The sequence below is a fragment of the Oncorhynchus mykiss genome, chromosome 25 (genome assembly GCF_013265735.2).
Source record: "Oncorhynchus mykiss isolate Arlee chromosome 25, USDA_OmykA_1.1, whole genome shotgun sequence".
In the NCBI taxonomy this organism is placed as follows: domain Eukaryota; kingdom Metazoa; phylum Chordata; class Actinopteri; order Salmoniformes; family Salmonidae; genus Oncorhynchus; species Oncorhynchus mykiss.
This window is the reverse complement of record NC_048589.1, coordinates 16,850,949-16,866,484: the sequence shown is the minus strand read 5'-3', so window position 1 is coordinate 16,866,484 and position 15,536 is coordinate 16,850,949. Positions and strand designations below refer to the sequence as shown.

The following is a 15,536-nucleotide window of genomic DNA, read 5'->3' as shown; positions in this document are numbered from 1 at the left end:
TGCTCAATTTTGAGTCTCATAGCAAAGGGTCTGAATACCTATGTAAATAAGGTATTCGTATTTATTTGTAATACATTTGCGAAAAATTCTAAACCTGTTTTTGCTTTTTTATTATGGGGTGTTGTAGATTTTTATGAGGAAAACAGTTAATTTAATCCATTTTAGAGTAAGGCTGTAATGTAACACAATGTGGTAACACAATGTGGAAAAAGTCAAGGGGTCTGAATACCTTCCGAATGCATTGTATGTGTATTCTATTGTTCATGTCTATCATGGCCATTTCTTGGAGAGGGCTAGGGAAGCATCCATGCTAGGGAAGCATCCATGTTAGAAAACAAAAGGGTCAAAATAACAGGCTCTGCAAACTGTTCTGTGACCTACATTAACCGCAGTCACACGCCACAACTGCCATCAGAACCATACAAGCCAAGCCCATACACACGTCAACCACTATAAAAAGGGGAAACTAGAGAATAAATACCTCAGATATGAAATATACAACGTGTTAATATGCATCCATTTATGTGGAAATCAAAAATCAAGCAGCATCTCTCCAACTAAAGGATGGCTGCCATTGCCCCATTATAGCAGTAAGATGGTCTCTGCACAAATACCCATTGTGGCTCAGGACATGGAGAAAATGGGGATCTATTGTGACGGGGTAAATTGTGAATCATAAATGCCAATTCAGAATTAGCTCCAGTGGATTAAATTGGTAAACAATAGTGCTGCAGCGTCAACCATTGGAAAAGGGTGGAAAAGGAGGCATGTTCTGAATCTGAAGTAAATGAGGCAACACTGCCACCGGGTGGCCTACTTTGAAAAAAATACCCTAAAGCCAGGCGAGACATCAGTGTCGGTTCTACTCCATGGTACAGTATTTAGCCATACCAAACAGAAATCAGTACAATAAATAAGATTTATTTATTTCTTAGAAAAGGACAAAGTTTGGATTTAAATGTTAACGTTTATTGACGCATTTCCAATAATTATTGCAATCCAATTTGATATTGTAAGACGAGCAATTAGACTGCTACTTTTTCCCCTTTGAGGACAAGCTGTTCGGTCTCCCTACTCAGCTCTCCGTGGTCTGCGAGGGATTGTTCACCATGGACGCTAAACAAACATCCTCACGCCAAACGGTTAGGCAGTGGTTACCTGGACACCTGCGCAGCTGGCTATCAGTGGGAAAAGAGAAAAACAACTATTGAGAAAAAAGGGAAAAAAACGTCACATATTTGAATCACTGATTCGTGGTCTAGGCCTAGCTAACAGGACTGTAGACAAGGCATATTTACCGAGATATCGGGACATCATCGATGTCGGTTAATGGACATGTTGCAGATAGAGACTTCTTTGCGGCTAAAATGAATTTCGGTAGACCCAAATGGCCCCCCGGCAGCGATCTCTTTTTGTAAACTCTAGTCTGGAGGTGGTGCCTTGTCATGGTTGATTTTTAAGCAGACCTTCAACGCTTGTAAACTGTCGACGTCCGATGTGGTGTAAAACCAGAGCGAAGACGCCTGCCTACGTAGCGATGTTACCGTTACCCTGGCAAAGGTGAACCCCATCATAATGGCCTAAACGTTCAGCTCTTGACAAGTTCACTTCTCAGCAGCAATGATCTTCTAGAAATCCAGAGTTGAAGACAAACTACAGCCACTAACTTTTTTTCCCCCTACAAATGTGCAGACAATGACTAACCATTTGCATTATTCTCTTTTTAATGACAATGCTCATTTGAAAAATAGAGAAAAATAATTGCCTAAAAAAAACAGCTTTAAACGTACTGGTGTTTAAAGTGCAAATATATGTCAAGTGAAATACATGAGACATGCAACATATCAAGTCATTATTAAGTAATTCCTCCAACAAGCTACTAGTAACCAGAAACGTACAACTTAAAACGGTACATCTGCTGTAGAACTGTATGCATGTGATTGCACTGCCATGCAAAACAAAGCACAGAGTAATTATACTCAAATAAAAAGCAGTCATTGTAAAGATCTGTAGACTACATCTTTATGCTTTGTGTTGGTCACTGTTTACACTGACGAAGACAACAGTTATTACAATAAAATATCAGAATAGCATGAAGCGATACTGCAGAATGAAGCTAGCCTATACTGTATCGTTACATAAATCAAGCAGACAAAGCCCTCACTGCCTCGACTCCCCACACACTGGTAACTCCAGAGCTGTTGTGCAGTCTGTCAATACCATACTAAGCACAGCAGGTTGTGGGATCAGCAGTCTGTGTTGTTACTCATTAATTATTTTACATCCAAAATAACATAAGACCATATCCCCCTCAGACATCCAAGCCCAAAACTCAAGCACCATGGCACCTCTTTATTGCATCATAATGATCTTCTCTTGATGATTGACAACACGAGCCCCTCCCTACCCAGAATAATAGACAAACAGGCCTGATAGCATAATAGATGTGAACATTAGTGTAGCAGAGACAAGAAATAAAAAGGAGACATGGCCTCTGGAGGTTACAGAAGAGATATGTTCACATCAATTACTAAGCAGGACAAAGACCAAAACAAAGTCAAAACGTAGAACATGGATTAGTTGGGTTTAGACTCAGATCAGTGTCTTGTGTGACAAAACATTTAGATATCTTTTCCGCACTATAGTGTGTCTGACAAGGCCATGTATCTAGAGTTGTGAGTGAATCCAAAATTAATGCTCTCTATGAAGGCCAAAGTATATTTTGAATATTCACTTGCAAGAGATAAACAAGTTAATAAATCACTTGAGGGGGGGGGGGAAACAAGTTTAAATCATATTCACCAATCAATAAATCACATGTGAAGAACTCCATCTTATGTAACGTGATAAGCAGCGTTACAGTTTATGGCTATTCGGCAGCCTGAAGTAAAATAATAATCCCCCCCACTTATAACTAGGAATAACTACTAGCAACTATGTACTTAGTGGCATTTCAGAACAGAGAGAGCAGCAACTCCCCTTATGTGGGGAACCTATCCTCATAGATGTTACATAGCTTTAGTCAAATGGAACACCAACTAAACTAGTGTCATTCTCTAAGTCATAAGTTGTTCCAAGAAATAACCAACAAGACTGAGTCATCAGCCTTGAGACTTATACGCACAAACTGAAAGCTGATGGTGCCTTCACAAATCTTATTGCCTTGGATTTCCATTGCTCTGCTAGAGCTTTCAGCAAAATGGTCCAAACCCATCAGACATTCCTCTACGAACAAATGTGACATGGTGACGGCATTGACAAAGAGTTAAAACATGTTAAGCATGGTTCGTCGGCCAAGAACTTGCTTTAATGGCGGGATAGAAACACTATGGCACGGCAATCGTCAGTCCCAGTTCTCCCAATCCTCCAGCTGAAAAATAACATGTAATTTAGTTCAACACAATTGTTTCGAAGGCATGTTATCCTTTGTTATAGTTTGAGATTAGAAGAAATACAACGAGAAATATGACAAATACATCCTAGCCCACCTCTCCTGCAGCGGCAACTCTAGAGAGCGCCATCTGCACCTCCTCTTCTGTCATGTCCAGGTCAAAGTCCTTCTCCCAGTCCTCACTGACATCTGTGCTGGACCCTGCAGGGGTTGGGGGGGAGCACAGGGTCAGATAGGACCATTTAACACTGTTCTACAACACAAACAGCTTAGGACCTATTCAATCAAATCACAGTCACATCAATAGCTGAATAGAATGTCCTTTTACCTTTCTTGCCATTGTTTGAAGGTGTAGACTTCCCGCTGTCAGAGTTGAGCTCAAACACCCTCAGGTCCTGGGGCCCCTCTGTCTCTGGTCTGGTGGTAGGAGCCTGGACTGTTACTCTCTCAGCTGTAGCTTTCCCTGTGGACTCAGGCTGGGCTGGGGCCTCTACTTGAACCTCAGGCTGCCCCTGTTCCCTCTCCTCCTCCTGCTGCCCTTCTGGCTCGCTCTCCTCCAGGCTGGCCTTGTTGAGTTTCTGGGCCAGCTCAACGACTGCAGGATGTGGCCTGGCTGGTCTCAACTCCACCTGGGTGGGCAGGCTGCCACTGTCGCTGCTCAGGGAGAGGGTAGAGGAGCGCTCCCCGCTCGGCGACGGGATGGGGCTGAGCGGGGTCGTCGCCATGGTGACTGGTGTGAGTGGGGACAGCTGGGTCGCGGGGTCTTCCAATGGGGGTGTGAAGTTTAGGCGAGATGAAGACGTTGCACCAAGGAAATCATCTGGGGTAGAAATAAGGGAGAGAGAGAACAGTGAGTCACATGAGACAGACCTGCACTAATCTAAAACATTTCACCATTGTGAAATCCACTATCCAACACACCTTCATCCTCCTCCTCCCAGCCCAGAGCCTCTGTGTGGGTAGTCTGCTCTGCTCTCTGTTTCAGGGCCACTCTTCTCGCCTCCTCCTGGTGGTCAGTCACAATAGTTATTACCCATCAGCAGAACAGTACCAGATTGTGTTTTTATGTATTCAGGGAGATGGTGCTATGAAGTGGTGATGGGTATTTTAACTTGAAAATGATCTAATACACACAACTTACCTGTGAAATAGTTGCATCGAAAACATTGTAAGATACCTCCATTTTGTCAGCATGCAGTACATAAAATATTATATTATAATATATAATATATTATATATATAATATTATTATATTATATTACTTTCCAGAAAAGGAAGAAGGGGCTGGGAACGGGCTTTGGCAGAAGAGGGTGTGGACTTTGTTAAGAAACATTGGAAATCATCTGAACCCAAATCGAGTAGCAGATTTGGCTCTGGGTGCTGAGATTAGCTTTCACAATCTCAATGTTTTCCCCAGAGTCTTTACTAACCTACCGGAGCTCTGAGGCCCCTCTCCAAACTGTCCAGCAGAGGGAAGAGTTTACTTTCTAACGTAATAGAAGTGGGTGCATGACAGTTCACAAGACCTATCCATGCCAGTAACAAAAGTGGGAATTACCTGGTATAACTGAAAGACTTTGTAGAAATACCGCTGCCAGAATTCAGAATGGGCTACAGCTGCTGGCACCTAGGAATGAAAATGCATAATATGCTACTTTACACCCAGATTTTGTATTGTTAGGAACAAGAATAATTCACTTACATTCTATTAATGTGGTAAATAATGTTAAGCTCTAGTGTTTCTATGATAAGACCTTTTAACAGGAGGGTTTAGATAAGTGTACCATTTTGGTGTAAAGGGCCCTGATGGAGGGGCTGTTGACCAGGAGGTCAGAGATCTCTCCTTTCCTCTCCTCCAGACTGAAGCAGGAGAGCCACGCATCAAACTTCTCTAGGGGACCTAGGACAATACACAGGCCACACATTTAAAATACACCCAAGACACTACAATGTTTGACAGTTTAACCGCATGAAAATAAGAAGTCCAAACTTCCCAAGTCTTGTCCTGACAAGTTATTTGTATTCACTGTAATAAGAGTTCATTTTGACCATGGTTAATGGGTAGGCCCAATCCATAAACCTGATTTTAATGCCCACTACACAGAAATTGAAAACACGTAACATTTGCTTCAGAAAAATCCATCGAGAGTGCTTGCAGGCTTGGATTATAGGAGCGCATTTTAAGACATTTAGTTGTCTCTCAGATTGAATAGAGCCCTTAGACAACATTAGTTTGGCAAGAGGAATGGGAGGAGTTCTTACGTCACTGCCTTATTTGCTTGTTGCCCTAATGTAAACATCCCCAGGACACAAAATATCAGCTAACAAGATGGAGATCAGAGGTTATTTATTTTAATTAATGTATTTCACAAGTGGCTAATTTGAATCAACTACCTTCACTAAAACCACTGCAAAAGTTTTGCCTGCAAATTTTGGTTTCGAATAGCAACGTTCTGGCAGGTCTGCCTACAGGTTATGGTAAGAGTATTTCATGAGCAATTTCTGATCGCATTTTAAGCCCCGCCTATCCAAACTTGTGATTTGTTGGGAGAGTTGACTGTCTGAATGGGACCCTGCCCGGAACATTTATTTTCATTCCCTTTTCCAAAGTTACCAAGAGAATCCATCACGACTTCCAGACTAAACATTACATAGGGCCTTTAGTCCCTTGTCATTGCCATTCTGTAGGCTTTTTTATGTTTTGAAGGCACTGAAGCCTGGTTAGTGACATTGCATGGCACATGACCTTTTCTTGAATATAATCAGAAGAGTGAAGAAACAGATGGAAAAGAAAGTTGTGAACTGTTCACCGTCAGGCTCATTGCAGTATGTAGCAGGGTCAGCTTGTAGACTGTAGAGACGCGCCTAGGGAACAAAACACAAACTGTAACTCAAGTGACAACATGTGTTCTGGAGTGTAATCATTAGTCCAAACAGTTGTATTTTGCACCGAAAACTAGTTTCTATTGGAATGGACAAATTCAGGTAGGTTCCTGCCCGTTTGGTTCCTAGTGAATACAACCCTGGTATCTAGTATTGCAACAAAGAGACCGTATTATGATATCAACAAAAAAAATTATCTCTTGAAGCCTAAAGCACAAATCTGTGGATAAACCATCCCCTCTGCTGAGCTCAGTAACACTTCTGAGACTAACCACTCGTACATGTTTGAACAGGTGGGGGAGAAGCTCTAACAATGTTAACATTTCTGAGATACATTCTTGTATATTAGCAGTAAGTGCAGTAAAATGTAAAACAGCATAGTATCTCTTCCTTAAGTAGTTCAATGACACGGTCACGGTGATTAGTTAAACACAGTCTAAACATCCTCACCTTGGTGCTGTCATACACCTCTGTGGTGCCTGCAGGAGTTGCCACTAGCGTAATGACATCACAGTCGATGGTCATGTCCTGGGGAGGAGCGAGGGTGTCTGTTATCACGCCTAAGAAACTGGACAGACTCTTCTTCACCTTCTCTGTGGTGTCAGAGGAGCCCTCCACCTGAAACAAAGTGGGATAGGTGGCATATGTCAGACAGGAAGTATGCCTATAAATAACCAAGTGACGATGCATATGAGCTTTTCTCATATGGGTCACTGTGACCCATAGTAAAGAACCAAATGGCCTACCGCTAGTTTGCTTCTAACAGCACTTGCTGTGGCGACGATGGAGCACGCAGTATCATGTTGCACTACATTGGAGAACTCTGTCAGGTCACGCTTTATGAACTCATACGCCTCAGATGACTGTAAAAACAAAATGTTGGAGTTACATTGGCAAGTCCAAACAAGGTAAGATGTCTGCAATAGCAGCACACATTGGACTTCACAAGGATATTCATTGACTTTTATGTTTTATCATGAGTCATGTAGAAAACACTGAATATGCCTACTTGATAAACAGCACATAACAAAATAGCCAGCGAGTTTATTTTGTAGCTTATTATGCATCATAAGGAGAGAGAACTTGATTATCTGTGCAGGCTAGCATGGATGCCTACCTTATCTTTGACGGCCTGGAAGCTTTGGTGAAGCCAGCCTCCCCACCAGCCTTCGCAGCCTTCCCTGGAGTCGAGAGACATGGTGATGAGACTTAAAAATGGATCAACAGGGCAATGTCATGCAATACATATCTTGCATTTTAGATACTTAACTATGTTAATGGCTTAGCTAACGTTACCTACAATCTGGCCAGACATGAGAGTAACAGTGTGCATACACTCATCTGACAGCAATCTAGCCAGTTTAGCTGACTGGCTAGCCAACACCTGGGGTGTATTCATTACGCTGTTTCTGTTGTAAAACGTTTTCAGTTTGGAGTAAACTGTTTGTTGCATAATTGGCGTGATGAATACACCTCATGTGTTGGCTAGCCAGTCAGCTAAACTGGCTAGATTGCTGTCAGAGGATTGTATGTCCACTGTTTCTCTCGGACAAATATAGGTAGGTGCCTTCCCGTTTTGTTCCGTTTGCTCTGTTTAATTTCGTTTGGTTCTTAAACGATTTCAGTTGCAAGAGGTTATGAATACACCCCAGTGAATGTGCATTAGATGTATACAGCAACTAGCCTAGCTAGTTAGCTGTCATGCTAACAAAGTTAGTTACGGTGGGAACCATGGAACTGTATTGTATCAATCGCCTTTAATAAATACAATAGGAGGTAGTAATAATCGACCAAATTACATTTGTCACGCGATTAATACGTCTGTCTCTGCGACTAGGCAGCAACCAGTCTGTTCGTCACTGCTAGCTAGCCACCTAACGTTAGCCATCGAGCTAACCAGCTGGTGCAATATTTTGGTAAACAAACACAGACGGACTTCCTCACATTGCCTCGAGAACAGACAGAACGTTTTGAAATGGGTGAATGTAGCAAGAGCTAAATATGAAGGAAGCAACATCTTATATGAAGAAAACCCATGCCAAAAGTGTGATTATAATACGATGGTTAATTTATCAAACAAAAACTATATTGCGACTTCTCACTCACCCTTCAGCCATCTTCAGACCATGACGACATCACCGGCATTTACTGAACTCTGACCCTGCTGAATTAGGAATAAGCTTGTCCCTCTAAAAATACTTTTCAGTTTGTATCTGCTTCTACTAAATACAGCTTCAGGGTAGATAGCTCGTGTAAAATGTATTATTATTTTCCAAATTCATTATTAGCTCTTTGGGCAATTTTTTAGGACTATGTCTGTGTCTGCAAAGGATCATGGTTAGGGATGGGTCAACGTTTACATAATGAGTACCTGGAGGAAAATGGGGGAGCTTTCAATTTACTCTTTAAAGTTGATAGAAGAATGCACAAGGTGCAATTTCGAAATTGGGTAGTGCATCATCAGTTTTTATCTTGTCATGTCAGTCATTGCGTACCTTAGAGCTATTTACTTGGTCAGAAATGTCCAGATCAACTAGCCCATGTCAGCTAATGTTTTTTAGCCCATAGATTTTGTTGTGATATTTGAGTGACTCAAACATTACGAGACCTGGCAAAATGTATAGAGTTGCAAGAAAATGAGCTTTAAAACAGCAAACTGTTCCCCAATACTGGAAGGAGGGCCTGAGTGAAAAAGTTTGGGAACCACTGTTTCATTAGGCCTATTCCAAAAAATGCACAAACTTGCACCAGGGGTGATTTTAGCATGTAAATCTTGGTGGGGCAAAAAAATAAGTGTCTAGTAGCAAAGCCACTACACAACACAAAACAATACATTAATTGCGCTATAACAGTGACAAATTGTGCCCACAAACCTACATAAAGCTGTCCCAACATCTTACCACTGCTACACCTGGCTACCAGTGGAGCCTTGTCTGGCAGCAAAATTATTTAATGATTACATTTCTCTAAAACAGGTTATAGGCTACGTGTGCACCACAAAGTCAGAACAGTAGGCAAAATCGAGAGGGGTAAATAGACTAAATATATTACATAATTTATGCAGTAGCATACAATACATTTTTGGACTCACCTTGTGCTGTGCTCACAAATTTTGCTAAAAATGTGGGGCTCAAAACAGACCACCTGTCCTGAATGACAGGTTGCCACTGTCTTGCATGCAGACTAGCCTATAGCCTATGTTCTGTTCTGTTTGAGGAGGAGAGCATGATAATGAGGAGGACCGGAGGTCAACTTTGATAGCGTGCTACTACTAAAATATATTTTATTATTATATGTTTCTTGACCATGATGTAGGCCTATTTATCAGAGTTATTGGCCTCACAATAAGCCACATTGTGGTGCTGAAACTTGAGGCAACAGCCATGGCACAATCAATCGGAAATGAATAGATCATGGTCCTGAAAGTAGGCAAATTCGAGTAGGCATAGTTCATTTCAACTTCTTAATTTTAATTAGACTTTACTAACAAGAGGGCTTTGTGTTGGAGCCTATTTCTTGCTACTTAAGAAATACGAGGTAGGCAATAGGGTACTATATCCCTAGATTTGTCGGTCAATTCCTCCACCCACCATGCACTCTTTAAATAGCCTACCTCCATGTCAGTGTAGTGATGGGCATTCCGAGTCTTTTCAGTGAGCTGGTTCATTGGGCTCTGTTCATGTAAAAGAGCAAGCACATTTGTCTCACAAATGTCTCTACATTGAAAATGCTTAAAAGTTTACTTAGAACCATGAAAAACATTGCAAATCTCAAACGTAAAGTCCAAAAGGTAGGCTACCATTGTCAGATCGGAAAATGCATAATCAAATAAATGTTTACCTGTCCTAATTTTTAGATGGCCTGCAAAAAAAAAGTTTTTTTTTTTAAACACTGGACAAATTAGGTGGAACAGATTGATACGCTCTCCCCACTATTTATTGTTTCTGCATTGAGGATTCATCCTCTTTCAATAATTATTTTGGAAATGATCTACAGAAAAACCTTGTTTTCAGCTCAGCTCAAAAAGGGCCGTTCGTTCGCGAACGACCCATCATTATGTCAGTGAAGGGCTGTTAAATTAAAACCAAGACTCTAATTTAGGTGGTATGAGAAGGTATGCCATAGGCCTACTTTTTATTAAAGAAATGGCAAAAAAAAACAGGCCTACCACTTGTTAGATTAAAAAAAACGGATTATATAAAGTGATTTATAACGGCGCTTTGGTCCACAGTGCTGTATGCTAGAAACAAGCTGTAAAATAGCTGGGAAAAACATGTCTCCGATGATCGATATGGGATTGTTTAGTTCCTCTGACATTCAGAGGCTGAGCTACAACCTTCTATAGCCGAGGAGACAACTTTGCTGTGCTTTGCTTGGGAAGTAATCCAATTATGTCACTATCAATTGATAAAGCTTTTCACGTTCTGTACAATAGAAGATGTTTAAACCCAGACAGCTTTTAGGGAAACACTTGTGGCCTTCTCTCATTGAGTTAAGCCACAGAAGAAGAGTAGCCAGCAGTTGAAGTTTAAAATGTTCTGCATCTGTAGGCCTACTTTGTCTGGGGTGGAAAGGTAGAACCTAACCTTTGAAAGTACCATGCTCAGATTCCTAATGACATCTCAGATTAAATTATTTGCAAACAGGGACAGTTTCATTGCTATCAAGACACACTGATTTGGCATTGGAGAACACATACACATATCTCTCTGTCCATTCTTAGCCTGTAATGTTGTCAATTGGTGTGATATAAAAAAATAATCTGCTAATATGTAAAACTTACATAGAATTTTGCAGTTTTGAAACTGCAGTAAAAGTGCAGTCACTGCAGTCCACTGTGGTATTCTGGACGCAGTAATTGCAGAATAACTGCAATTATACTGCATTGTAACTGTGTAACTGCAGTAATATTTCTTTTTTTGGAAGCAGTATTTGCAGCATACTGCGCTCTGACTGCAATGTTTTCTCATAAGGGGAAAACTAAATCTAACATTGCGTTCAAATTCTGCTTAAAAATCTATCATAATTGAACCCCAACCTTGCACCCACTTGTGTTTATTGTTAGGGCCAGCTAAAATGAAAGCCAAACAAAGATTTCAGAATAAGCCTTTAGGGCTGAGCTCCTCCACGGAGTTGAGCGCAGACTAGAGTTTTTTAAAATGAACCTCTGACTCCTTCGAAATGCTATGTGTCTGTCGATACTTTAAAATAATAATTCTTAAACCCTTACTGTGTACCTGTGTTTGTCTTCTGTTGTTGCGTGCCTTTTTTTGTATGCTGAAATCCGTACGGATTTCATAACAGACAGAAATACTCTTCAGTAGTCAGATTCTCTGTGGCAGCGATATCAAAAAAAGCATAATCATTAACTTTATGAACCTTATAAAAAAAGATTGCAGTTTTGAAACTGCAGTAAAAGTGCAGTCACTGCAGTCCACTGTGGTACTCTGGACGCAGTAATTTTTAAATAAAATGTTACTCAAATACAACCACCACCGACTGTTTCAATTGGCACATGCGCATTCACACTTAGTTGCCATCTATCTTGGAGCAACAGCAATGAGGTCACACTCAGTGGTTGTGTTTGATTAACGTTTAATAAAAAGTAAGCATTTCAGGAACAAAGAAAAGCTCGCAAAAACAGAGGACAAATAGCTACATGGTACGGGTAAGAATTTACATTTTTGAAGTATCGACACATAGAGGAGTCAAACTCTAGTCTGCGCTCAACTCCGTGGAGTAGTTTAGGTAATTGGCTAGGGCTGAGCCAGACAGTTGGTTAGGTTTGCATATTTGGCTAATTATGCCCTTGCAAAGGTTGTATCACTCATTACCCTCTTGATACTCCCCATCCCGGATCCGGGAGCGTAATCATCACCTGACAATAATTAGCATAACGCAATGGACATAAATATCCCTAGATAATATTCCTATTCATGAAAATCACAAATGAAATATATTGAGACACAGCTTAGCCTTTTGTTAATCACCCTGTCATCTCAGATTTTCAAAATATGCTTTACAGCCAAAGCTAGACAAGCATTTGTGTAAGTTTATCGATAGCCTAGCATAGCATTATGCCTTGCTAGCAGCAGCCAACCTTGTCACAAATCAGAAAAGCAATCAAATTAAATTGTTTACCTTTGATGAACTTCGGATGTTTTCACTCACGAGACTCCCAGGTAGATAGCCAAAGTTCATTTTTTCCCAAAATATTATTTTTGTAGGCGAAATAGCTCCGTTTGTTCTTCACTTTTGGCTGAGAAATTGCCCAGAAATTGCAGTCACGAAAACGGCGAAAAATATTCAAAATTAGCTCCATAATATCGACAGAAACATGGCAAACCATGTTTAAAATCAATCCTGAAGGTGTTTTTCTAATATCTATTCGATAATATATCCGTCGGGACAATTCATTTTTCAGTAGGACCGATTGGAGTAATGGCTACCTTTGTATTTTACGGAGAATCTCTCTCGGAGCCACCATGTGACCACTTACTTAATGTGTCCGCCTACGGCTATTCTTCAACATAACTGCGTAAAACTACGTCACTATGCTGTAGACACCTTGGGGAATATGTAGAAAGCGTAAGCTCGTTGATGGCACATTCACAGCTCAATAGGGACTCATTGGAACGCAGCGCTTTCAAAACCTGGGGCACTTCCAGATTGGATTTTTTTTCACTTCCAGTTCTGTTATACTCACAGACAATATCTTTACAGTTTTGGAAACATTAGAGTGTTTTCTATCCAAAGCTGTCAATTATATGCATATTCTAGCATCTTGTCCTGACAAAATATCCTGTTTAAAACGGGAACGTTTTTTTTCCAAAAATGAAAATACTGCCCCTAGAGTCGCAGCAGGTTTTAATGGGATGCAAATACTTTTTTATGGTTTCTGATGTTCATGGTCTATAGGCTATGATTTTGAACTAGTTTGAGCTTGTTCAATATGATAAATTAGGTAAAGTGTGGCCAGCCAGTCAATAGCACTGTCTCCACCTAGACACAGGACGTCTGATAACTCATATTTTGTTGTAGGTAGATCATTAACTCACTTAGCCACATGATTAGCATTCAGATTTAATCTGCCCGTATGTTACTCAAACTTTAACGGGTCTACACGAATTCCCAGGCCTGTGTGTGTGTGTGTGTGTGTGTTGACCCTATCCCAGCTGTGTTTCCCCCTCATCAGTATGCAGGGTGAAGGGGAGCCAGACTTTACTGAGCTGATAGTAAAAAGGTCAGGCTGCAAGCTTCTGGTGGAGTGCTCTCCCTTAATTGAAGATCCCCTGTACCCAGACGAAGTACAATGTGTGCGTATGTTCTGCAATATGTCTCCTCTGTCCAGACTCGCAATCCCCTTAATTGTCTCCTTCAGTTCCCTAATTAACTGTCGATCCTGTCTACTGCTGAGCCCAGGGTAACACACACCCTTCTATTGATTAGCATTCCCTCCCGTTAACTGTTAACTCATCCATCTGTCTCTATGGGGTGGTGCCGCTAGCTAGCATGATCATGGCTACTGTATATAGCAGTGGAAATCCTGACTATGCAGTCTTTACTCTCCACTCAGTTTGAGGCTTTTCTTTTCTCTGATGTTCCATCCAACCTTTTTATTAGAGTAAAATGTCATGACAGGCCTGATGGAAACAGCAAATCTGTCGGTACTGTACATTTTCAAACGTGGACAAAAGAAAATACGCTAGACAAGGTGGGATTGTTCTGTGTTGGTAAAATGTATGAATGTGAGAAATGGCTGTGGAAATGCCTTTATGTGCAAATATTGATATGAGAACCATCATATCGAAGGCGTTGACATGGTGCGTGGTCCTTCTACTTCGACTCAGGAAAGCATACAGTTTATTAGGCAACAGATTAAATCAATTATGATGTACTTCACGGGGTGGTGAAAGTGCAAGGTGATGAGCTTGTGCTCCTTTCCAATAAATATCGAGGGTCATGATGATTGATTCTTGGCTGCCATTTGACAAATAAAATAATCTCACTCTTTTGTCCATAATAATCTCATAATGTAGACTACTGTATACCCACATCTGCAAACTGTTGGGTAGAGCACACGTGCCAAGACCAGAGTGGGCACATTCGCTATATACTCTAACACAAACATTTTGCTGGCAAAAAATGTAACCACAAAAGTAATTTTCACGCACAGCCTTTTATGCGCAACAAGTCAATTTGATGGAAACACATCTCTGGTGGGAAAATGCGCATATTGTTTTATGCAGAATTTAGAATATTTGCATGAAAATCTGTCACCAATTGGATGGAAACCTAGCTACTATCAGGTACTTTTCTTGCTACTGAAAAAGCTGTTGAATTTTTGCATGTTTTTACCCCTCATGTTTATGTTTTATCATTTTTAATAATGGATAAATCCCAAAATATTGTCAAGCCTCACAGCTGTTCATGGTAATGTAGAAATAAGCCTGTATCATGAACCATGCACTACTCATTCAACATGATAAAACCTTCACATTAAAAGCCCTTTTTACTTCACACATCCTATGTTCTATGTGTTTAATGTGGAGTTTCCTAAACATGGTAGCCTACTCACAGCATATGCTCCTAACATACATACTTTAGACAGCACATAAAAGCACTATGAGGACAACAGTGGCTGGCCATAATGGCTCGGAAAGACACTGTATGATTTAAGATGCATATCCACTACACGCCACACACCCACACACCCACACCTTCTCCATCCTGCTGCTGCTTCGTGGGTTAACACCATCAGCTAGCGACACAAAAACACCAGCTTTGCACAAGTAAGTGTCCCTAATTATCAGCAAAGGGAGGCCGATCCCACTAATCCGAACAATGTGTTCTGCTTCCCAATTCCACCTGTGCCCAAAATACAGGGGGGGGGGGGGGGGGGGGGGGGGGGGGGGCTAGTGGAAGGACTCAGGGTCCCAGTGTCAGGGGACCAGGGACCAGGTGATGCCGGAGCACCACAGAAGGCCCCTCCCTTGGCTGGGCTGGCAGCTGCCTCCCCCCACTGGGACGTCCCACAGCTGACAGTCCCAGAGTACTGACAGGGGCTCTTTACAGTGTCAATAGCCCCATAAATTAGAGCTAACCGCCTTTGTGGCAGGCGAGGTGTCAGGCCTTTTGGCCCAACGGCGCTTGTTACCATGATGAAATGTAGATTGAATGGAAGGGGCCTGTGTCCCAGGCACGAGAGCTTGGCCTCACCCGGTCTTTGTGTCCCATGCACAGCTATTGTCCAGTTCTATTC

At 41.4% G+C, this 15,536-nt stretch overlaps 1 protein-coding gene across 2 annotated transcripts; it reads right to left on the bottom strand.

The window, feature by feature from the left end:
* Window positions 1-1,700: 1,700 nt before the first annotated feature.
* bsdc1 (BSD domain containing 1) lies at window positions 1,701-8,476 on the bottom strand. 2 transcript variants are annotated; one of them, XM_021584671.2, is made up of 11 exons: window positions 8,381-8,476; window positions 7,392-7,455; window positions 7,021-7,137; window positions 6,725-6,892; window positions 6,202-6,256; window positions 5,176-5,291; window positions 4,950-5,018; window positions 4,313-4,397; window positions 3,720-4,211; window positions 3,489-3,592; window positions 1,701-3,370 (listed from the first exon to the last, which is right to left on the bottom strand). In XM_021584671.2, the coding sequence occupies exons 1-11, from the start codon at window positions 8,389-8,391 to the stop codon at window positions 3,344-3,346; spliced, it is 1,308 nt and encodes a 435-aa protein (XP_021440346.2). In that variant the 5' UTR covers window positions 8,392-8,476; the 3' UTR covers window positions 1,701-3,343. The 2 variants fall into 2 exon arrangements, with proteins under 2 accessions (XP_021440346.2, XP_021440347.2); XM_021584672.2 differs by lacking the exon at window positions 8,381-8,476 and adding an exon at window positions 8,074-8,098.
* Between the last annotated feature and the right edge of the window lie 7,060 nt (window positions 8,477-15,536).